Below are 23,253 nucleotides of genomic sequence, written 5' to 3' on the forward strand. Positions count from 1 at the left end.
CTTTGTCCTTGTATTTGCAAGAGGGAGCTTTACTCTTGATGATTCAAATAGTCTAGGTGCTTGTTCTTGAGCCCTAATAAAAGGTAATTAGAAGGGTGTTTGGCTAAGCTCATAAGCTGGTCAAATTGGCTTATAAGTACTTTTTGGCTTATCTACGCGTTTGGTAAAATTAAAAGTGTTTATAAGTTAAGTGCTTATAAGCCAAAAATAAGCCAAAAGCCATAAGTTGGTCTCCCCCAACTTATCAAATTTCAGTTTATAAGCACTTTAGGTTTGACCAAAATACTTACTATTCTATCCCTAAAATATTTCTTTTTAAAACAAAACTCTTCCGTATTCTTCAAAACCTATAAACAACCGTTGCCTTCTCCAGTCGTGCATCTGCAACAGTAGAGGGGTTGATTCCTCTGATACGTGGAATTCCCTTCTTTTGTTCTTCTCTGCTCATGGGTTGTCCATTGATTGACTCTGATTCTCGCGCTCTCATTGTTGAAGGAAAGCTCTCTAAATATCTTCAGCCGTGCCTCTGCAACTATTATAAATATCTTGTGGCAACAAACTTGTCTTCTTAAGGCTCCTTTGTTTCAACACTTGTCTTCTATCTCTTTTATTGCTTTCCTATTTCAATTTCTTGTTATTGAATTTGGTTGTTATCATCTCTTCTCTTCAATCACTAACTACACCAACATTACTTTCGGATGTCCATTGTGTAAAAATTTGGTGGTCAGCTCCGTTTTAAATTCTAAAAATTGGAGAATAATATAGTAAAAGATGGTGGAACTAAGAGAGCATCTAAATAGGAAAAAAAATAGGCGTTCAAAGAAAAGAAAGTGTTGGACATTCTTATAGCCATTTGAGCATTATTTTGTCCATTCATACACTTAAACTCAAGTGAGTTTCACACTTTATGCCATGTCAGTTTTTATAGGTAAATTTTGAAGATTAGTCCAATAGGTCACCCTTTTAATCGAGATATCTAAATAAAAAATTGTGGCAAATTTCAGAAACTATCTAATGTATTTGAAGTTAATAATTTCATGTTTCTTCGGGATATACTCTTTTATAGGCTAGCACTCGTGTGTATCCATCAAGAAACAAATCCAGCACCTTAGTAGGCCACTACACAACTTTGTGTTCTGCGCTGGTAATAGCTTGGACGTAGGGCCGTTCGTCAACAAAACCAACTAATCAATTAGTAAATATTTATTTATATTGATATTTATATTAAATAAATTAATTAAAAAAACTTAAATAAAATTAATATTATTTAACATGATTAGAAATAGATATCCGTATGAAATAAAACATATATTATATTTATAGATTATGAACACCGCAATAAATTTATACCTTCCGTTTTAATTTGTTTGAACCTATTTGACTGGACGCGAAATTAAAAAAAAAAAGATTTTTGAAACTTGTAATCTAAAATAATTCATAAAATTTGTGTGACTATAAATCATCCCATTAAAAATAAAATAATAAATTTAAAATTACGTTCTTGTTAAATTTAGAAAGAAATTATTCATTTTAAAATTAACTTAAAAAGGAAACAGGTTCATTGTTTTTGAACAAAGAAGTAGTATTTTCGAACGGCCCCTCTTCTCGTTATGCCTCTTTCTTTCTCCAACGGAAATAAAACTAACGCCAACTTCCCTTTCATTTCCTTCATCACTCCACGTGCCAAGCGCGTGCCTCATTTTCCCTCTTGTTAATTTTTTTTTATTTATTATTCGTACAACAACTATTGCCACTTCCTATATTCCTCCTAATTATTCGCATCTTTCCAGCTGATCCTACCTCTTAAATCAGTATTCTTGTCTCTCATTTTCATTGTATACATCTTAATTTATTTATTACCCTACCACCCACCTACTAATTGTTCTTGAACAAAATTCTCCTGACCTGCAGAATTCTTCAACCTTGTCATTGGAGAAAATTAAGGCGAGTTGCTAAAAAAAACCCATGTTCAATCTTGGGTATCTTTTGTTGTGGTGTTTTCAGCTTACCAACAACTTATAATGCAATAATATGATGTGGGTTGTGTCTGTTTTCTTATGTTCTATTCCCTGTCCCCTTCTTTCATATTGGTTCAATGGTTCAAGTTTATCTATATGTATATATTTGTGTATACATGTATGTTTTTTTGTGTATATATGTTTTTGGTTATCATTTTATCTATACATGTATAATTTTTTTATCCAAATCATCTTGCGTGCACCTCTAACTATTCCGCCTGGTACATGTTGACTCCCATCAACACATGTACCGGGTAATTCTGCCAGCCAAGACTTAGGCAGTTGAGACGAAATCACTCACCTAGTGTTTTTGACCTTCGATATTGGTTCAAGCTTATGTTTTGTCTTTGTTGAGAAAAGACAGAATTTCAGTTTCTGTATAGGGGTATTTTTTGTGTGTATATTGACTTTGTTTTAGGTATTATGACACTTTTCTGACTAAAGGTTTGAACTTTCATCAATTCTTTTATGGTATGAATTATTTTGCTTTTTTTCAATGTGTTCGAGCCGTGTAAGCAGCCACTAATGCTTGCATTAGGATTTGCTGTCTACATCACACCCCTTAGGGTGCGGCCCTTTCCCCGACCCTGCGTGAACATGGGATGCTTTGTGCACGGATTGCACTTATTTAGCAATGTATTTTGTCTTTGCAGAAAAGAGAGAATTTAGTTTCTTTATATGAGGTTCTTGAGTATATATTGACTTTGTTTTTGGTATTATGAAACATTTCTAACTGAAGGTTTGAGGTGAAGTTTCTTCAATTCTTTTATTGTATGAATTATGTTGCTTATCTTCGATATGGCAAGTGCTAGCTCTGTTATTTGTCTTTGGAGCAAAGAGAGGATTTGGTTTCTTTAAATGGGTGTTAGTGTATTTATCTTGGGCATTATGACACATATCTATCTGAAGTTCTGGACTTTCTTTAGTTCTGTTAGCTGAAGTTCTGCACTTTCTTTAGTTCTGTTAAACAATGAATCTTATTATTATTTTTTTCCAATATGGCAAGTACAAACAAGTATTGTTAGGATTCAAGATATTTCTTGTTGAAGCCATGTCTTTGAGATTTCTGTGTATTAGAAAACTTTATACTTACTAGGAAGGTAAAAATGAAAGTATAGAGCTTTTAGTTTTGCTTACTTAGTCAGAGGGGATGGAGTGTTTGTGCAATGAGTTCAACTTAGCCATTATTTTCGACATGGAATATAGATATACATGTAAAAACTCACTAAATCTTCAACAAATATTAAATTCTGAATCCATAATTTCAAAAGTACAATAAGTTCAATGCTAAGAATTTAGAGGCTAAACTCATCAAATTTAAATTTTTGATCTGCCTCTGCTTGTAGTTCATTCACCTAAAATATGCAGTAGTTTGAATAACTAAGGTGAAACTAACTATTTTCTTAAAATTTGAGCAAAAGTCAGTGGTGATAGAACAACACTACTGCTTGGTACCAAGTATATATGACTTGAATCTCTTTTTTACCACGTTTCTTTTGCACCATCTTCTTTTTTATGCTTAAGAAATCATCATTCATAATGTTTTTAAGTCTTTTGCATTTGATATAGATCTTTTACAGCGTACTTCTTCTGTTCAATCAAACTTTTCTAAAACTTCTCTGTTTTTGTTCGATATCTTCCAATGGTCCTTCATTTAAAACATGTATGAGTCCTTATGTATTTGATAAAGTACTGATTAGTATCTTTAAATTCAGCTGTGCAGGTCAGTGTATGAAATTTCCCTTTCCTGACTCTAGGTGGCATGTGAAGAAGCCAGAAATAATCTGACTCTACCTCAATAAATGGATAAAAAACATCACATCGCCATATATACCACTGCAAGCATTCCTTGGCTAACTGGAACTTCCGTCAATCCTCTCTTTCGTGCTGCATATCTTGCGAAAGATGGTGCGCAAAAGGTTACCTTGGTGGTTCCTTGGCTGCCATTGAAAGATCAGGAACATGTGTTTCCGAACGGTATCAAATTTAGTTCACACTTGGAGCAGGAAAAGTGTGTCCGTCAGTGGTTGGAAGAGAGGACTGGTTTTGCATCAAATTTTAGCATACGTTTTTACCCTGGAAAGGTAAATGCAGAATTATTTCAACTTATCGAAAAAAAAACAATTAAAGTCATACCTCTCTATAACAACATCGTTATATAACAAGTAACAAACATTCATTATAAAAGCCAAGTTTTTATGGAACCCATTTTTATGCTATGTTATAATATATGTTCTCTATAACAACACTTCACTATAACAACCAAAACAATTTGGAACAAATGAGGCTGTTATAGAGAGGTTTAACTGTAGTTTCATTTATTTTCTAAAGTCTGAAATATGATTGAGTATGAATCTAGCTTATAATACCAAAAACACCGAGCTCTTAGAATATGTCGATTAATTGCCACACATACTTCAGCTTGTGACATATATAGGTATATATGTGTGTCTGTATCATACAATGTAGTACTGGGAATTACTGAATTTATTCAATGATAATTGCACTGATGTTTAATTTGGCATATTTGTAGAGGTAAACCAAATTATTTAACATGCCACTTTTTCTTTCTTCTGTTCTATCGTTTACTCTTTTTCTTCCCCTCATCCCTAGCAGATTTAGATTGGGAGTGAGGGAAGCTGCTTTAAAAGCGTTTAACATGTCATATTTTTCCTTCTAGAAATTTTAAGTTTCTCTCAGAATTACAATTTGCCACCAGTTAGTTCTTAGAAAACATCCTAGTGTTTACTTGCCTTTGAAAGTTGCACACAAACTCCAAGCTTCCGATCTTCAATTGTTTCTCTTTCGCGTACTTAGGGGAATGGAGAAATTGAAGTTTTGTAACTTAATGAAGTCATTTGTTTCTTTTTAAAATTTGTTTTGTATTTTTTCCAGTTTTCTTTAAATTTTTGTAATTTAATGATGTCTATAGTATGAGAATAGTTGATTTAGACTGCTGCAAGAAAATTTGAGTTCCCTTTTGTGCATATTTCTGGAATCGGTAAAGAGGGGCTTTTTAGCTTTAAAATCATTTGGTTCTTGACAATATGCATCGTGATAATTTTGTTGTTATCTCAACTGACTGTCTGTTGCATTTGGTATTCACTTTGTATAGCAACAAATCATTATGTTATCGTCTTCCAACCTCCTGCTTTCATTTTCTTCTAAAATTAGTGCTATTTCATCAATAATAATGTTTTGATATGAAATCATGGAAGATCATTTCATATTGCAAATTATTCTATTCAATCTGTTTTCATTTATCTGTATTTGTACTTTTGCAATGATAATTTCTGGCAAACTTGTTGAGGAAAAACTGGGATTTCTGCATTGCAGTTTTCTCTGGAAAAAAGGAGCATTCTTGCTTTAGGGGACATCACAGTAATCATTCCAGATGATGAAGCAGATGTTGCAGTCCTTGAGGAGCCCGAGCATCTTACATGGTTTCATCACGGAAAGAGATGGAAAAAGAAATTTCGTTTGGTTGTAGGAATTGTTCACACCAATTACCTGGAATATGTAAGGAGAGAAAGGAATGCCGTGCAGGCATTTTTCTTAAAACAGATAAATAGCTGGGTTGTCGATATTTATTGTCACAAGGTATGATTCTAGTTCATTTTAGTTATCTCATTTGTTGGTTATGATGATCTAGATTTCGTGTGTGGAAGGGGGGAGGGCAGTAACTGGTATGAATTGTTTTCAGCTAATTTAGGTGAAATATAACTCTTTGAAATCACTGTAATGCAGTGTTGTGAAGAGCGTGAAGCGAGAAAAAGCGACAAACCCCATTTCGCTTAAAGCGAGAAGCGAGAAGCGAAGCGCTCGCTTTTTTGAAGTGAAGCGAAATTTTAAAAAAAAAGTAAAAAAATATTGCATAGACAACACATGTAATTGTAAGCAAATGTTCAATACTTCTCTGTTAATAACTGGAATTCTCTATTAATAACTGGAAAAATTGGGCAGTAAAATTCTGGAAAAATTGGGCAGTAAAATTCTGAAAAAAATTCGCCAGCATTTCGCTGCTTTTTGGACGTTTAGAAAGAAAAAGAATAATAAGAAGAAGAAGAAGAAGAAGAATGGAAATCAGAAGTTCAGAACATACCTGTTGAAGTCTTGAACTTGAAGTTGAAGAAGAAGAAGGAAGAAGAAGTAGAAGAACAACCCTAGTTGATGATTTGAGATTCTTTAAGAAATCAGAAGTAGATGAAGAAGAAGTCGCTGCTGTTGGAAGTTGAAGAATACTAGTCGCTGTTGTTGAAGATCAGTGTTTAATCCAAAAAACTTAGTTTTTAATAAAATAGGGTTGGGTATTTTAATACAGAGAAGCGGACGCTTCTTCTCTTCGCTTCGCTTTCCCCGCTTCTCGCTTTTTACAGAGAAGCGGTCGCTTTTACTGACCCGAGTCGCTTCAGCTTGCTGAAGCGCTGCCTTTCACGCTTTGCCTCGCTTCTCGCTTAAAGCGATGAAGCGAGCGCTTTTTTAAACACTGCTGTAATGTGGGATTATTTATGTTCTTTCTTTTGGTTAACCACCTTAAGTTTCAGATACCACTGCGGAGTTCTGAGCAAACTTCCTTTATCTAGGAAAAGAGTTCTTAAGGTATAGAAAAAGAGTTCTTAAGCTAGAGATAGTTCAAAAAGTCCCTGCTTTAATTTGTCATTTGCACAGGGCAACATAATAATGCCTTGTTTTCGCTTGAAATATGATCTCATCCAGAAATAGGCCACTTGACTGCTAGAAATGCTGGTTAGGTTGAATGCCACCAAACAACTGTCATGCTCTTTAAAGTTCTTTAGGTCGACCACTGGAACAAAGGAAAAGCAGCACATACATTGTTCTTAATATTAATACATAGAATTGGCTATTGTCATCCATCTGTCTGCATCTTAACATTTTGCTTTTTATGCAGCCTAGATGTAATGGAAGTGAAAAATTAATGCTCTTCCACCAGTATATGGTATAGGATGGTGGCAAACATATTGGTTTTATCTTGACAGACAAATTCAGACTGCTTTATAAATCTGAAATTACTTCATTAGACTTAATGGCCGTACTTATGGTTATAGCTACGATCATGATTTTCTCATACTTGATGTGGAATGGCTTAAGTAGTTATAATTACTTGCTCTAAATGGCAGGTCATCAGGTTATCTGCTGCCACCCAGGATCTCCCAAGATCTCTGGTCTGTAATGTGCATGGAGTCAATCCAAAATTCCTTCAAATTGGGATGAAAACAAGAGAGAAACAGCAACATGATAACCAAGCTTTCAGCAAAGGTGTCTACTACATTGGTAAGATGTTGTGGAGTAAAGGTTACAAGGAGCTACTTAGACTCTTACGTGATCATCAAAAGGAACTTGCTGGACTGGAAATCGATTTACACGGTAGTGGTGAGGATTCTGCTCAAATTGAGGCAGCTTTTAAGAAGTTGGAATTGGCAGTTAAGGTACATCCAGCATGTGATCATGCAGATCCCTTATTTCACGAGTAAGTGCCTCCAAAAGATAACAACTACTATCAAACTTTTTCCTCACCCTTGTTATTTATCTGGAGGGGTTCCGTGGGGGTAATTCCTCCAATTGTGGGTGTGCATCTACTGTATCTATTTAGACGTCTTTTCTTTTTCTCTTGTCCTTTTGGTGCAAAGGGAGGAACCATTATGACCGAGACGACTTGATTAATTGATGTTTTTGAGCCTCTCATTCACTTTGTAAATACTTTTGATACCATTTGGTGTGTTAGTAATGAAATAAACTTGATTTAAATAAAAATATTCAATAACCAAGGGAGGTAGAGATAATGCCATTGGTATTTTTTTATGTGGACCTACGCATACAATTTAGAAGCTTTAGGCTTGGTTGTGGTTCTGCATTCCCATCCTATGATCCCTAATTGCCTCTGCTTTATTTTTTCGATACTCAACAAAATAACAAAACTTATCTATAGATGATGTTTAAGATATATGTTAGATGTATATATAGTTAGTACTTTTGATGCTTGGTGACGTTTTCACTATAGCAATCGTATAAGTGGCAGTTACCATGATCCACTGTTGCCCTATCCTATCCAACTCTCAGTTGTGTTATTAGACATTGTTAACTCTGGAAAAGGTAAAAATAACTCAACTTCAGAATGCAAGTGAACTAGAACAAGTTTCAAAAACTCGAGCTTCTTTTAAAGCCGATTTCCTTTAGTTCTATAAGACACTTCCATTGTTGCACATTTGTACATCTTGGTTTGATTTTATTCTTAGATATTTCACGAAAAGTAAGGTTATTCCACATAATAGAAAACAAAAGAGTTGCATGCTTCCAATTTTACTTTTTATTACAACAATTTCAATTTTCAGTTTTCAAAAACTCTTGTCTGCCTCCGTGTTCCATCAGTTAAGTGTGAGGAACACATTTGGGATTCTCATCTTAATAATGGTGTCAACTCAGCACTGAAAGATGGACATCCAAATATGGGATGAAAGGGAGTATATGATTCGGAAATTGCAGCAGCTGGTTGTACATTTTGCTAGAAACACGGTTGAGTGATTTGATAGTTTCAGGTGTCTGAATTGTCTTTTTAAGGTAGCGTATTAGTGTAGGATCTGGGTGGGTAGAATCAAGAGCTGTCAAAACGGGTCAGCCCAGCCAAGCCCAGCCCAAGCCTCATGGGCTTTTAAATTTGGTGGGCTAGGGCGGGCTGCCACATGAATGGGCCTTAAAATGGTTAGCCCAACCCAGCCCAAGAGAGCCGCGGGCTAGCACGGGCCGGCCCTTCAATTTTTTTTTAGAAAAAAGAATTTCTTTAAATCCTTAAATAGTTTTTCGTGACATAGTCGATTAATCATGTAAACAACTTCTGTTTGCTTAGAGCGTACAAAAACTTGATATTTGACGAGGAATCTCGTAATTGAAATGCAAATTTTCTATATCTTTAGCTCTTCTTTTTTAAAGTTACATAAATATTTTCTTGATGCTTTTCTTTCATTTTCCTCAGATTCAGGGATTGTTTCAATAAGTTTATATGTTGAGGTTTTTTAACTTAGGATTAACATCATTTATTGATTTCATCATTATAGTCCATAAATTTTTTAAAAGTCCTGAAATTTGCTAGTGGTCAATTTTATTTTTGTGTATTTAAAATTATTTTTTTCTATACTAAAGAGCAGTTTAAATATTAATAATATATTAAAGTAATCCAAACTGATCATTGGCCACTTAAAGTAGTATTTTCTTTTGAAAAACGATTATTATTGGCCACCTAAAACTTTTCGAGTTCGTTATTAATTAAGCAAAAGAAACACTAATTTTGTCATATTACATGCATGCCAAAAATCTAAATTCTAGTTGATATGGAAGGTAAAATGAGCAATCTAGGGTTGGGGAATGGGGATTACAGTTAATAGTTTTTTTAGTTTTTACTCTTTTTAAATATTAAATATTTAATAGTAAATTAATTTTTGGCTCACGGGCCGGCCCAGGCCCAGCCTCGGTCAAGCCTCAAGGGCCAACGGGCTGACTTGGGCCGGGCTTATAAGCCTTAGTTTTAAATGGGCTAAAAAAATCCTAGCCCAACCCTACCCAAGTAGCGGGTTGGGTTGGGCTGGCCTCACGGGCCAAACCCATTTTGACGGCTCTAGTAGAATCTTTTACTTCTCTTACTGAATAAATGTGAAGGATACTTATATTGAATTTGGAAATACTTTGAGTTGGTTTGAAGAGTTTAAAAAGAAGTAAAAATGTTCTCAGCTCAATGCCAGTTAAGTAATTAGAGACTCGCATTGCTAGAAAGAAAAATATACTTTCCTGGAGTCTGTGTAATCTGCATTCCAAGTGCGACGTTCCTAAGTACCTAGCTCTGCCATTACCCCCCACCCTGGACACCCGAAAAGGAAAAGAAAAATAAAGAAAGGAAAAGAGTAGAGAATTGATGAAGGAAGCTCAAAGGGGAGGATGCAGAAATCCAATTGTATCCAAGCTCCAAGGCTCGTTCCGCTCCTTGGGTTGTTCAAACTTACCAAACTGAAACATTTTAGTAACCAAAGGAAGGGAACACAATCGAGACACCAATACTAGTGGCGAGTGAGACTAAATTTGGGATTCAAGAAAAAGTCAAGGTCATTTAGGACAGATGGAAACATGTTATGGATCTATTCTAGTTAATCAATCAATCCCTCATTCTTCCCTTGCTTCTGGACACTTTAGATAGATTTTAATTGGAAAGAGAGTGAGGAATTACCTCTGTGGTTTGACTGCAGGGATTCCAGTTGTCTTGTATAAGAGGACAACAAAACTATTGAATCACAGGTGACTCACAACAGAACTATTGATGTCTAAAGGCATTCATAAATGACTTCTTCCTCCTTCTTAATACTCTCTGATATGGATCGTGACCTCACAACTGGGAAGGAGTTGGCTTAAAATCTCAGGTATTGGCAGAATTTCACTCACATAGATGCTTGTTCGCTGCAGATAATTGTGTTGGATGAACAATGACCTCGTGACGATCTTGTCGTATGATGCAACAGCTGCTTCATCACATTTCTTGCTTAGGAGCTAACAGGTTGTTACCCAGGAAATTATAAAGGACGAAGGTCCGGGACTGGTCTGAGGGTTGATATGAAAGTATTGGACAATGAATTTATCCCTGCTTTTAGGATTCTTTGGTATCATAGGGTTGACGGAACAACACCACTGCATTCTTAAATTGGCAAAAGCATAACAGAAGGTGCAACGTTCATCGACTTGAAAACATTGCAATTTAACCACGGAGTATAACTTGTGGGAAACTAGAAATCATTCTAGAACGCAGTACATCTTAAGCTACACAAATATATAAATGGTGGAAGCTGCAGAATATCTAACACCATAAGTGGACTCATGAAACTTCCCAATTTAAATCATTTCCACTTTTAGGAATTCATAAGATTACCAAAGTGCTTCCTACTATCCTCAGTGCGCATAAAGTAGCATAGTAGCAAGTAGTTTCCTACTGCATCAATTCTTGTTCTTTCTTTACATGTGCTATGTACCTTGAGAATTTGAGTTCCCTTACTTTTAACACATAATGAAAGTTTGCTGAATGAAGCGTTAGAGACACTGAATTTATGTACTTTGACTGTAGGTGTTGTTTTTCATTCTCATATCATCAACAAATGACAATTCATTTTTTTTTATTTGTCTTTTGTTTTGACTTCAGCTATAAAGTGCTTCTTAATCCAAGCACCACGGATGTAGTTTGTACAACCACAGCTGAAGCACTAGCAATGGGCAAAATAGTTGTATGCGCCAACCATCCATCAAATGAATTCTTTATGCAGTTCCCGAATTGCAGAACATATGATGACGGTGAAGGGTTTGTTAAAGCTACACTCAAGGCATTATCCGACGAGCCTGCTCCACTGGCTGATAAACAAAGGCATGAACTTTCTTGGGAAGCAGCAACCGAGCGATTTCTGGAAGTAGCACAGCTGGACATCACGCCGATGAGGAAATCATCAAAGACTACTTCAAAGTCTTTTCTCTCGACATCCTTAAGTTTAAAGAAAAAATTTGAGGATGCATCAGCGGGGGTACATTTCGTGGGGACGGGATTTCTGAGTTCACAACCGAATGAAGAGCAATGTAAAGAGCTGGGATTGGCTATTCCTTCAAAGAAAAAGGGATTTTCTTCTGGAAGGTGGATCTGAGGCGCATCCTCTGCAGGCTGGTTTCTCTATTAATACTGTTAACATCTCTACTTTTTGACAGCAACAATATTTGAGTTTCTTTCTATTGATAATCATGGGATTTTGCTGTTCCATTGCAAGGATTAGTTTTTATTTTTCTGGTTGTTGTTGTACAGACTCTTTTGGCTCCCAAATGAGCTTTGTTTTTTTAGAGAGGACAAATCAACTCCTTGTATATACTATATAGGATGTAACTTATATCCACTGACAGTGTAATGAAAACTTTACATTAATCAGTGCAATTTATTGGTCCAATCACGCATAGTTTTCTTGTCTTCAGCCCAGTGCACTAAGCTCCCGCTATGCGCGCGGTTCAGGGAAAGGTTGGATCACAAGAGCATATTGTATGCAATCTTATCCTGCATTTCTGCAATCATGCATAGTCAATGGCGGATCCACGTACATGATTGTGGGTGCTGAAGCACCCATTGCTCGTCACACGTAACTTGCATTTTGTACAGATAATGGTTAATAATAGCGAAATACCTATAATTAGCACCCATTAAGAATGAACGCTGATGGTGCTCCGATCTTTGTGACGGAAATGGAGTAAAAGACGCAGGATCCTTTTACTTTCTTTCCTTTTTTACTTTTTTTTTGCTGCTTTCCTTTTTTACTTTCTTAGTTTCTTTTACTGTGAATTGCTTCCATTTCATTCTTTACCAATTTTAATAATATTTCCTAGACCTGTTATCGCTTATCTTTCAACAGTGTCCTTTTTTTTTTTTTAGCAACAGAATGTACTTTTTCTTTCTCATTGCGTTGTGGTGATCACCCTTCACTTCCAACCAAGAAGTTGTGAGTTCGAGTCACCCCAGGAGCAAGGTGAGGAGTTCTTGGAGGGAGGGAGCCGAGAGTCTATCGGAAACAGTCTGAGGTAGAGGTAAGGTCTGCGTACACACTACCCTCCCCAGACCCCACTAGTGAGATTATATTGGGTTGTTGTTGTTGTATTTGCTTCTCCTTTTTAGTTTCTTTTATTCCCTTGTTACTTTCTTTCCCACCAAACCCCATCTTCTAAAATAATCAAAAGCTCCTCTCTTCTCCCACAAAAAATAAACAAATAAACTTGAATCTAAAGCTTTTATTGGCGAAACTTAAGTTATCTTTTTTTTTTTTTTAATTCTTATTGATTTGAGCAGTTTTAATTTCACCTCTCGTTTTTTTCATTTGACTTTTGAGACTGAAAGTACTCAATTTTATATTTATTTTTGTTGATTTTTTTTCTTCTTTTTGATAAGTTTATTTTTATTCATTTGTGTAATAAAATCAATATTTCCAATTTATGTCAATCTAGACTTGTCAATAAATATTGTGTAAATAATAATGCTTTTATTAATCATTTTTAAAGTATGAAAAGTTCGAAGATAAATGTAAATATATTGATACTTTAATAATCATATTTAATGTAATTTAAGTGTAAATATTTTTATCATATGTGATTTAAATAGTTAGGCACTTATGCATTATAGTTGCAGCCAGTGGTTGAACTAGAATTTCTATTAATAGGAGTAAAAATATAAAGAAGTAAATATACAATTTTTTATGAATATGAGTAAAAATATAAAAAGATAAATATACGAAAAAATTAAGGGAATTCAACATATATATATATATATATATATATATATATATATATATATATATATATATATATATATATAGCAACTCTATACTAAAAATAATGGAATATCCATTATATTAAAACTCTAGCTTTATATTGTTCCACCGGTGTGACAATGTATTTGAACGTTATTTTGTCCTATAATTGCAAATTCACGAGAGCCTGTCAGCACTGATTCTTTCTCTTTTTTCTTTTGTTTTTTTTTTATATTTGAATTTTGTAGTATAATTTATGAATTAAACATGCCAACAAGCCTTAAATTATAACGTTTTGGAGTTTGTCGTTAGCGGTGACTGAATATTGTTGGAGCAATATTTTCATTTAATTCTGATGAGTTAAAAACCAGAAACATTATTATGTTTAGGAGCTCTGGTCTGCGAAATCTATAACCTGAGCACGGAAATTAAAGGAAAGAAATCAAAATAGAAACTAACTTCATTAGAATTTTGATGGACTAGTGCATTTTCATACAAGCATTTATATTATTTTGCTTTAATATAATTACATTCTAATTTTTGATATATTTTATTCTGTGAACTTACAATTTGTTTAGTTTAAATTGTTGAAAATAATTTTAATTTGTGAAAAAGATGCCCTATAACTGAAGAGAACAGTTCTTGGACCACGAATCCAGAACGCAAAGTGACAGTATTATGAGTTCGAATTGTAGTATCCGGAACTGCCAACTTAGACAATCAATATGAAACTTAAGTTATATACACAATCATTAAATTTTAACATGTGATAATATATTTTTATTTTTACTAAATTACCAATTAATGATTGGTTATCAAGAAATTTACTTGTAATTACCTAATAAGTGACCTGATTATAAATATTTTTTATACTATGAGCTTAAACTCAAAATATACTTTAAGCATCCTTTCCAAAGTGTATCAACCTCAAAAAATTGTTCCCGTTTATAATCCAATCTCTCAAATTTTCCCACTAATACTATATATGGGAAATTCAAACATTACAGTGATTATTATAGTGATCAAATGGAACTCATAAGGAATTGAAAGAGAATAGAGAGAGCAAATGATAGACGAGGAAGAGAAATGTCTCATGGATCACTAACTTGCGTAACAAACTTTTTAAAACTAAGGACCCCACACGAACTGACATTTTTGTCCCTGACTAACTAACTCTATTAACCACCTTTCAAATTTTTGGCTCGTGGATTCCTTTGTCAATTTCAGCTCCATCGAACGAAAAAGAAAATAGAAAATCGAATATTTCGTTCTTCTCTTTTAGTTTTCCACGCGTCAATTTTGATTCTGAATTTCACCGTAGGTCTTCATCCTCTCTCTCTCTCTCTCTCTCTCTCTCTCTCTCTCTCTCTCTCTCTCTGAGATTTCTTCATTTTCTGATCTTTTTGGCTCTACAGCAAATTTGTCCTTTTATTAGGAAAATTGGCTCGAAGCAGTCAACTATAAGATAACAAAAAATAAAATAAAAATGGGATTAATTTCGGGGATTATGATGGGGATGATCTTCGGGATCGGTTTAATGGCGGGTTGGCAATATATGATGAGCTATAGAAGCACTAAGCGAATCGCCAAGGTATATATATAATTGCACATTCTCTTTCGCAATTCACATACTATATGCTGAAAATTTCTGTTGTAATTTCTCATGTGACCTAATTACGAGAGGACTGTTATGTTACCACACGTATTTTCTATATGAGGAATCTGTCTAATGACTGTATAATTTGCAAAGGCTTAAATTTGCTATTCTGAGTAAAATAGGGAATGATTTTGGGAATTAAGTTCAACTGCGTTATTGCTTGACGAAAATATAGCTACAATATGCTGGCATTAGACTGCAGGGGCGGATGTAGAGTTCAACTTATGGGTTCATGTGAACCCAATAGTTTTGGTTTAATTCAAACACTGTATATGTGTTAAATAACTTCACTAAACAAGTAAAAATAATTGATTTCGAACCTAGTTTTGCTGCTTGATACTCTATACTTTTGGTCCATATGTATTGATACTTCAGTTTCTCCTCAAGGTACTTTGCTATAAGAGTAAGAACTAGCTATTGTGGTTGCTTTGAAACGTAGATGTGAAAATTTAGATAGTACTACTCATTATGCTAGTTGATAAGAGAATTTGAATTGTGGATGTGCATGTCGGTTTTCTTTCTGAAAGACTGGTATTCATTGCTTTTCTGTATTTTATTTCTTTAACACAGGCCGTAGATGTAAAACTAATGGGCTCCCTCAACAGGGATGATCTAAAGAAAATCTGTGGAGATAAGTTTCCTGAATGGATATCATTCCCAGTTTTTGAACAGGTTGGATGTTGGCCTTACTTGTTTACACTCATCGCTCTATAATAATCCTATTTTCAGCTGAACACAAAGTTTCTTCTCTGTCCTATAATAATGTTTTATAGCTTAAGAAATATAGTCAATGAAGGTAGGTTCTACTTTTGGAATCTGTTGATCAGAACTGTAGTACACTTTGGAGCTTTATAGGTTGGAGGGTGGGAACGTGGTGACGATTGGTTATATATTATATTTTAAAGGGCAGTAGATGGCTTAGTTCATGAACATAATGATAGGACTGAGGTAGACATTATAAAGGTTGTTTCCTGATCTTATCAATGTCAGATGTGAATCTTAGAGGTTGTTTAACATCTGTAGTTTTCACATGCTTTCTTTCTGCAATTTTAAGAGATAAACTGTATTATATCTGGCATTAGTAATGTTACATTTTCTCATATTGTCTCATGCTGGCAGGTCAAATGGTTGAACAAACAATTGAGCAAACTGTGGCCATTTGTTGCTGATGTAAGCTTTTACACCTATCTTTGGTATCCTGTGCAATTTTTGCTTTTTAAGTCGGGTTTTGTAACTTCAATAATAATATAAATTGTGCTTGCTTTGTGGGTATGACGTATCTAATCGTGTTTTAGGTTCTCTTTGATCATCAGCATATTGATAAAAAATGTCTCTTGTAATGATACCCAAATCTTTTCTCCTCTTTAGAGAATGTATCTTTCAATAATGTCTCCATGTCTTAATATTCTACTGGTTCATTGTGTATCAGAGAACTTGTTCCTTTAAGAACTGATAGCGTGCACAAGACATTTATTATGCTGATCCATAACCTAATCTATAAGAATCTCAGTTTTCATGTATTTTATAGTATGCTTCTAGTATGCCATATCAAAGTTGTCTAAGGACTTGGCCATGCCCTATTAATATTGTGTGTGAAAGACATGGTATTGAAGTTGAAATAAGGTGTGGGAAATAGGTTGAGAGTGCAGTAGGCATATATGTGTTTTTTCATAAATTTGAGCAGATGAAACATTGGTTTTGTATACAGTTTTTCAGTCGATTCCTCTGTGCAATGAGACTAGATATTTTCTTTTATATACCTTATTTGCTGTGATGTTAACACTGCCTCTGGATAGATAATTTGAAAGTTGAACCTTTTCTGGAAATACTTGTTATGTCGAGGTGAAATGTTCAGTTAGATCAGCAACATCTGTCGGCTCATTGTTGTGGTGAAATGTTTAACCTCCATGTTGTGACACCATAAATCTAATCTCTGGAATATGCCACTGTGCAGGCAGGAGAAGCTATTATAAAAGACTCTGTTGAACCTATTTTAGAAGATTACCGACCTCCTGGAATTTCTTCATTGAAGTTCAGCAAACTGTCCTTGGGGACTGTGGCTCCTAAAATTGAAGGTAGCAACATAAACCTATCCACTAATTTGTTATGTTCTTTTTTGTTAGACATTCTACTGGAGAATCTGTTAGTGCGGCCTTAGTGATTTCTCCATTGTTCATTACTCATACTCCAGTGCAGTTAATTTAATTTATCTAGACCGAGCACTTCATTGGTAAAGATAAAGACTAGTTGTTTAAGGTTACCTCCACCATTAAGCGTTAATCATGTGTGATTCCCTCTTTGAAAGAATGTACAATACTTAATTAATGCAGGTATTCGTGTTCAGAGCCTGAAAAAGGGTCAAATCATTATGGATATTGACCTCCGATGGGGTGGTGATCCCAATATTGTTTTAGAAGTTGATGCAGTGGTTGCTTCTATACCCATTCAGGTCGGGTGCCTCAACTCTTCACCTGTCTAATTTGTTGAGGACAATTTTACTCTGATGACTGAGTTATCTATAAAACAGTTGCACTGATAGTTATTCGTGTTATATTTTCAAACTGATTGCAGTTGAAAGATCTTCAAGTCTTCACAGTTATTCGTGTTATATTCCAACTAGCTGAGGAAATTCCTTGCATTTCTGCCGTTGTTGTTGCTTTACTTTCTGAGGTATACCATAAATTCTATGATAAAATATGTTTCTTTCATTCTCTGTTTGTGTTGTTTCCAACTCTTCCTTTTGCTCTCTTTTTATTTTTTGATTGTGAGGTTGGTGGGAGGAGGTGAAAGGAATCTATTGTACCACAAAATCTCCTTCAGTACCCCATCCTGTTCCCCAAAATGGAGAGAAGAGCAAGAAAAGGGTTCTATTTCTAACGAGTTGTCTTAAATCAGCATTTAGAGTTCCTTTGAACTTTGTTTTGATTTAACAGAATTTTGGCTGAGATATTAGACAGTAGATTTGAATGCCATAACATCTCGCCTTTTTCTGGATTGATTTTAAAAAAATATTTTGATAGTAAGACATGTTAACTGAACTTGATTCATGAATAAAAAAATTTCATATGAATGTAAATGAATACTAAGTCATGAACTTTACCATGGACACAAATTTCAATCCTTTTAGGTTAGATGACAAATCATGTATATTGGACTTGTGACAAGGATAAGACTTTTGCCAGAGTGAAAATGGACTACCTTAAAGTAGGTCCAACACATTCTCTTGGTTTAAGTGAACAGAAAATATTTTACTAACAGAGAAAAAGATTAAAATATGAGAACAAGGATAGTACTGCATGAACTAGTCTGACAGGTGAACTCAAGACTCTTCTAAGAAAAGGACAGAAGTGTGATTTTGCACCTTGTTACATTACTCTGGATGCCTTATCTTGTTAAAATGTCTCAATTGGTTTACAATTCTGTTTTAAGTGGCTTAAGTATGACTTCTTTCAATTGGATTTATGAGAAGCTTATTCCTGATAGACATTTGAATGACTGATACCTCGTTTATCCAACCAGCCAAAGCCGAGAATTGATTATACCTTGAAAGCTGTTGGTGGAAGTTTAACAGCTATTCCTGGACTTTCTGACATGATAGAAGTAAGTGTTAACATAGCTTCTACCGGTGCATTACTTATTTCAAATCTTTGCCTCTCAGTCTAACACTGTATTCTTTTCTCATTGAAAGGACACTGTAGATTCAATCGTAACCGATATGCTAGAATGGCCTCACAGAATTGTGGTACCGATTGGAGGCTTACCTGTGGATACCAGGTATCTTCAATTTTTACTAATTTCTTATCCAGCGACTAATTATCTGCGATTTATTTTTCATTCTTTGTAACTGGAAAAATAAGCAAAAGTTGGGTGCTCCCTTTTGCTTTCTTCTGTGTATGAGTGTGTGCATCCATGTACACGTTAGTTCCTTTTCTCCCCATACATTCTGTTTTCATCTTTTATGTAACCGATTTTTTCTGTGTCCGATGCAGCGATTTGGAGCTTAAGCCACAGGGGAGGCTAACAGTAACTGTAATCAGGGCTACAAACTTAAAGAACCAAGAAATGATTGGAAAATCTGATCCATACGTGGTTGTATACATTCGTCCACTGTTCAAATTTAAGACAAAAACCATTGACAACAACCTGAATCCTGTTTGGGATGAGACATTTGTTTTGATTGCAGAAGACAAGGAGACACAGTCTCTGTTTCTTGAGGTTTAATTGCTATATCCATTTCTCATATTTGCATGGAAACTGCTCTGTCTAGAATATGCCCCCTGATTCTTTTACATTGTAATTAGTCTTTCCCTTCTGTTTTTCATGTCACATCCATGACTATGAACAGGTCTTTGATGAAGACATCGGACAAGATGACCGAATGGGTGTTACAAAGTTGCCTTTGAACGAGCTGGAAGCCGAGACACCAAAAGAAATTGAACTAAGGTTGCAGCCAAAATTTGATATGCTCAAAGTCAAAGATAAGAAGGATAGAGGAACCATCACTATCAAGGTACCCAACAAATCATATTTTTGGCCATGAAGTTCCACTTAAAAGCGTAGTTTGGTTGATTGTATTAGTATTATCGATGCCAACTAAAAATCCCGCATAAAGTTATACAACGTTTAATTACCCCATAGAAATAAATCATCGCCACACAACTAGTACAACGTATGGTTGTCCGCATAAGAATAAACTAATTTCTGCGTAAGTTATTGGCAGTATTACATAGTATTTGTATTAAGTTATGGAAGAATCTATGTAATAGAGAATATGGAATAAGAATACATGTATGAGTAATAGGTGGATTAAACTATATAAGGACAAAAATGTCCTTAAAGTAAGTAAATATTTGCATAACAATTCCTTCAATATTAATCATTGTATAACGATTCCCTCATATTAATCACCGCATAACAATCATTTCATGATTACTCATCGCATAAAAATTTCATGCGTTATAATCCCGCATAACTAGTATGTGAACCAAACGGCCCTAGCACACTTAATTAGTTTGCTTTAGTATTCTCCAACAGTAGCATGTACTTGGTATGACTGACTAATGTTTTTTTAAATGCAGATACTGTATCATGAATTCAGCAAGAAAGAGCAATTAGCAGCTCTAGAGGAAGAGAAGAAGATCATGGAAGAAAGGAAGCAACTAAAAGCAGAAGGGGTTATTGGAAGTTCAATGGAAGCTCTTGATGGTGCAGCAACATTAGCTGCTTCAGGTGCTGGTGCTGCAGGCAGTGGCATTGGTGCAGGGCTAGGTGCTGGTGTAAGGGTAGTAAGAAGTGGCCTAAGCAAAACCAAAAAGTTCATGGGAAGGACCTTTACTGGACAATCTACCAATCATAAGAAAAGTGGAAGTGGCTCTTCTCCAGTAAACGTTGTTCAAGATTGATATTTTGCACAGCTTATGTGACTCTTTTTGTATTATTGATTTGCACAGCTGTCTCTTTTTTTTTGTAAGATTGATTAGTAGTGTGAATTAGAACTTAGTGTATGAACCGAGATCGATCTCATCATATGTTGATTCAACGTGACAACGAAGTTTTTGGAAAGAGGGAAATTAAAGGGGCCCCAGACTACTTCGCATTCACGCTCCATAAAACCCATTAAAGGGGAAGCGCTCCCTGACTAGATTTTTTTTCCATTCCCAGGGCTGAAACACGAAACCTCTTATATCTTTAAGGTTCTTAGTATTGAATCCACTATATTTTTAAAGTTATAGGATCGTATCTACTACTTATTAGTACTATTTTAATAAAATTTTACATAAAAATTTATGTTCCGCATTGAAACCAGTTGGTTCAGATAAACCCGATATATCAAATAAGCTCTATCCACCCCTATATATGAATCATATCCATTTCACCGCAATCTTTGATAGTTAATCCTAAATATTGACTTGAAGCATAGTACTTGTCAAATTCTTTGATTTATTAATTTTCGCTAGGAACGTGAGAGAGCAGGCTGCCGGCTTTCATGTGATCTCATGGTTTTGGCTTGATTGATCTTTTCCCCTGTTGGCTAACTTTAATTAAGTGTTAAAGAAAAGTACGTCTTGTAAGCATTTGATAAAAAATAAATAAAATGTTACGTAGTATACCAACTCCATCCACCTACTACTTTATTATTCCTTCCATCTTATTTTAATTATGTGATAATGTTTAACCAAGCACTAAGCAAGGAAAAAAAACTTTTAAGATTTGTGGTCTAGACTAATCATATATATTTGAGTGACTATAAAATTATATCACTAAAGATAAAATAGAAAGTTTAAAGTTAAATTATTTTTAAATATAAAAGAAGATATTTTCTTTTTGACAAAACCAAAAAGGAAAGTGTGTCACGTGAAATTGAAAAGAGGGAGTATGACTTGTATCACATTCTATTTTAGTTTTAAATATGTAAATTTTATTTTTAAAAAATCTAAAAACTCAGTGTCTGAATCGTGATAAAAAGAAACTAATGTTATTATTTTTGTACTCCAAATTTCTTAATTCTCTTTCGAAAAAAATGAAATAAGTTAGTGTTAGTTTGAGTGCCTTCCTAAGTTACTAAAGAATTTGGTTCTTTCCCTTATTCCTTACGCATAAATAAACTAAACAGTAAAGTAAGAATAGTAATTTTTACGTGAAAAATCACCCGGCTCAAAGGTGCAAAAACCACGACCTACCACATAGGATTTTAACTTTAACTTCACCAGAACAACTGAGTCAAATGTACTGATTACTACAATACTTGTAACCCAATACCCCCATACTTCTTTTACTTTTACTTGTTGTATGAAAATTAAAAGTTACACTAACTTCAAAACTCAGATAATACTTCAATTAACATTGTTTGAATATCATCATGATTACAACTCAATCTCCTAATACACATAAACTAAACTGACTCAAGAAAATGACTTTCGGGACAAACTTGATGAGAAACTTGATGTACGTCTTGAACTGAAAGTGCTATGCTACTTTCTTCAGTCAATGTGTAAAAGGATGGTTTTCAACAGTCCATAGGCAAAGTATTTAACTTCCCAAGCTCCATGATCGTTGGGAGTACTACGTAGTCAAACTCTCATTTGCTTGCAAATCCTGAAGTCATGAGGACTCTACAAACCTTGTGACTCATATATACTATATATCCTGCAAGATATCCTTAGACAACAACCATCATCGCATCAAGAGTCTTTCCCAGCAATATCAGACTGCAATAACTTTGTATAAAAGTTACTGCCCTGTAAGGACATTCAGCAGCTATTGTGAGAACCTGGTTCTTAGCACACGGTCATTGCACATGCTTGTTAATCATCAAAACTCAATTCTCAATAAATTCTCCCTTTTTGATGATGACAAATTTTGTGCTCATGAACCAGGTGATAACTTTTGTAAGTAGACACAACATCGCATTTGAGCAGAAAAATTATTCATCAATTGTTGAACAAACAAATCTCCCACCCCTCCCCCCCAACTATATCTTCCCCCTTTTGACATCATCAAAAAAAATTAAAACAATTGTAAGACAAAATAAGCAATCATTTAATATAAGATTCATGGCCACTGAGGCTACACCACAAGCACAAGAAAAATCAAAGCAAATGAACGATGCTGATGATATAAACCATGTGAGAAGCAGGTAAGCAACATCATAGAATTTATTTAGTAGTGCCAAATTATGCCTAGGGCCTTGATCTAAAATCATTAAAACAAAATAAAGTAGAACTTCCTTCATACTAATCAGAACTAGACATTGAGAACAAAAGACATGGCACCACTGGCAACAAGAATTAGACACACGACATAGGGTAAAGGACCAAGGTCAAGGGTGAGAGGTGGAGGGGGTCAAGGCTTTCACAAGAGTAGCAATCTGTTGTACATGAGCCTCTCTGTCTTTTCTCAGCTCTTCCCTAAGCTGCTTGGTTTCCTTCCTTAGTTCATCATTGTCCTCCTGAGTTTAACATTTTCCTCCAAGGTCAACTCCAACCTTTTAGAAAGCTCAGCAGCCCTGCTGGTTCCAGGTAGAACAGCAGTTCCAGTTGGACCTTTAGCCTTGATCTTGCCATAGCCACACTGCCTGAGTGTGACTGCATCTAGAACATCATTGTGATTGCCAAACTTTAGCTCAGGCAGAGAGATATTGAGCTTGCCAAACAGCTTAGTCAACATGAAATCATATGGCATAGCATGCTTAGGCTTGAAGGTGTCTGCAACCCTTGCCATGTGTTGGATCATCAAATTAGGAAGCTTGATTGCCCTGCAT

General features: G+C 34.9%; 2 protein-coding genes across 4 annotated transcripts; both read left to right on the forward strand.

Annotated features, from left to right (window-relative positions):
* Positions 1-1,784: 1,784 nt before the first annotated feature.
* LOC104120512 (digalactosyldiacylglycerol synthase 2, chloroplastic-like) lies at positions 1,785-11,992 on the forward strand. 3 transcript variants are annotated; one of them, XM_009632279.4, is made up of 5 exons: positions 1,785-1,944; positions 3,734-4,102; positions 5,355-5,618; positions 7,157-7,506; positions 11,209-11,992. In XM_009632279.4, the coding sequence occupies exons 2-5, from the start codon at positions 3,821-3,823 to the stop codon at positions 11,696-11,698; spliced, it is 1,386 nt and encodes a 461-aa protein (XP_009630574.1). In that variant the 5' UTR covers positions 1,785-1,944; positions 3,734-3,820; the 3' UTR covers positions 11,699-11,992. The 3 variants fall into 3 exon arrangements, with proteins under 3 accessions (XP_009630574.1, XP_009630576.1, XP_009630575.1); XM_009632281.4 differs by having other exon boundaries at positions 1,792-1,944; positions 3,742-4,102; XM_009632280.4 differs by lacking the exon at positions 1,785-1,944 and adding an exon at positions 2,018-2,036.
* A 2,555-nt stretch (positions 11,993-14,547) lies between these two features.
* On the forward strand, positions 14,548-20,568 carry LOC104120513 (calcium-dependent lipid-binding protein-like). The gene is made up of 12 exons (XM_009632282.4): positions 14,548-14,666; positions 14,705-14,927; positions 15,564-15,665; positions 16,113-16,163; positions 16,948-17,068; positions 17,324-17,442; positions 17,565-17,663; positions 18,513-18,593; positions 18,682-18,767; positions 18,983-19,208; positions 19,339-19,503; positions 20,072-20,568. Exons 2-12 carry the CDS (start codon positions 14,823-14,825, stop codon positions 20,393-20,395), a joined length of 1,479 nt encoding a protein of 492 aa, XP_009630577.1. The 5' UTR covers positions 14,548-14,666; positions 14,705-14,822; the 3' UTR covers positions 20,396-20,568.
* The last annotated feature ends 2,685 nt before the right edge of the window (positions 20,569-23,253 follow it).

Source organism: Nicotiana tomentosiformis, chromosome 8, assembly GCF_000390325.3.
Source record: "Nicotiana tomentosiformis chromosome 8, ASM39032v3, whole genome shotgun sequence".
Taxonomy (NCBI): domain Eukaryota; kingdom Viridiplantae; phylum Streptophyta; class Magnoliopsida; order Solanales; family Solanaceae; genus Nicotiana; species Nicotiana tomentosiformis.

Excerpts from the sequence above, each read along its gene's own strand:
- LOC104120512 (XM_009632279.4), top strand. The coding sequence starts at position 3,821 with ATGGATAAAAAACATCACATCGCCATATATACCACTGCAAGCATTCCT. Across the intron at positions 5,619-7,156 it reads TCGATATTTATTGTCACAAG|GTCATCAGGTTATCTGCTGC; the intron begins GTATGATTCTAG and ends TCTAAATGGCAG. Across the intron at positions 7,507-11,208 it reads GCAGATCCCTTATTTCACGA|CTATAAAGTGCTTCTTAATC; the intron begins GTAAGTGCCTCC and ends TTTTGACTTCAG.
- LOC104120513 (XM_009632282.4), top strand. The coding sequence starts at position 14,823 with ATGGGATTAATTTCGGGGATTATGATGGGGATGATCTTCGGGATCGGT. Across the intron at positions 19,209-19,338 it reads CACAGTCTCTGTTTCTTGAG|GTCTTTGATGAAGACATCGG; the intron begins GTTTAATTGCTA and ends GACTATGAACAG. Across the intron at positions 19,504-20,071 it reads GAGGAACCATCACTATCAAG|ATACTGTATCATGAATTCAG; the intron begins GTACCCAACAAA and ends TTTTAAATGCAG.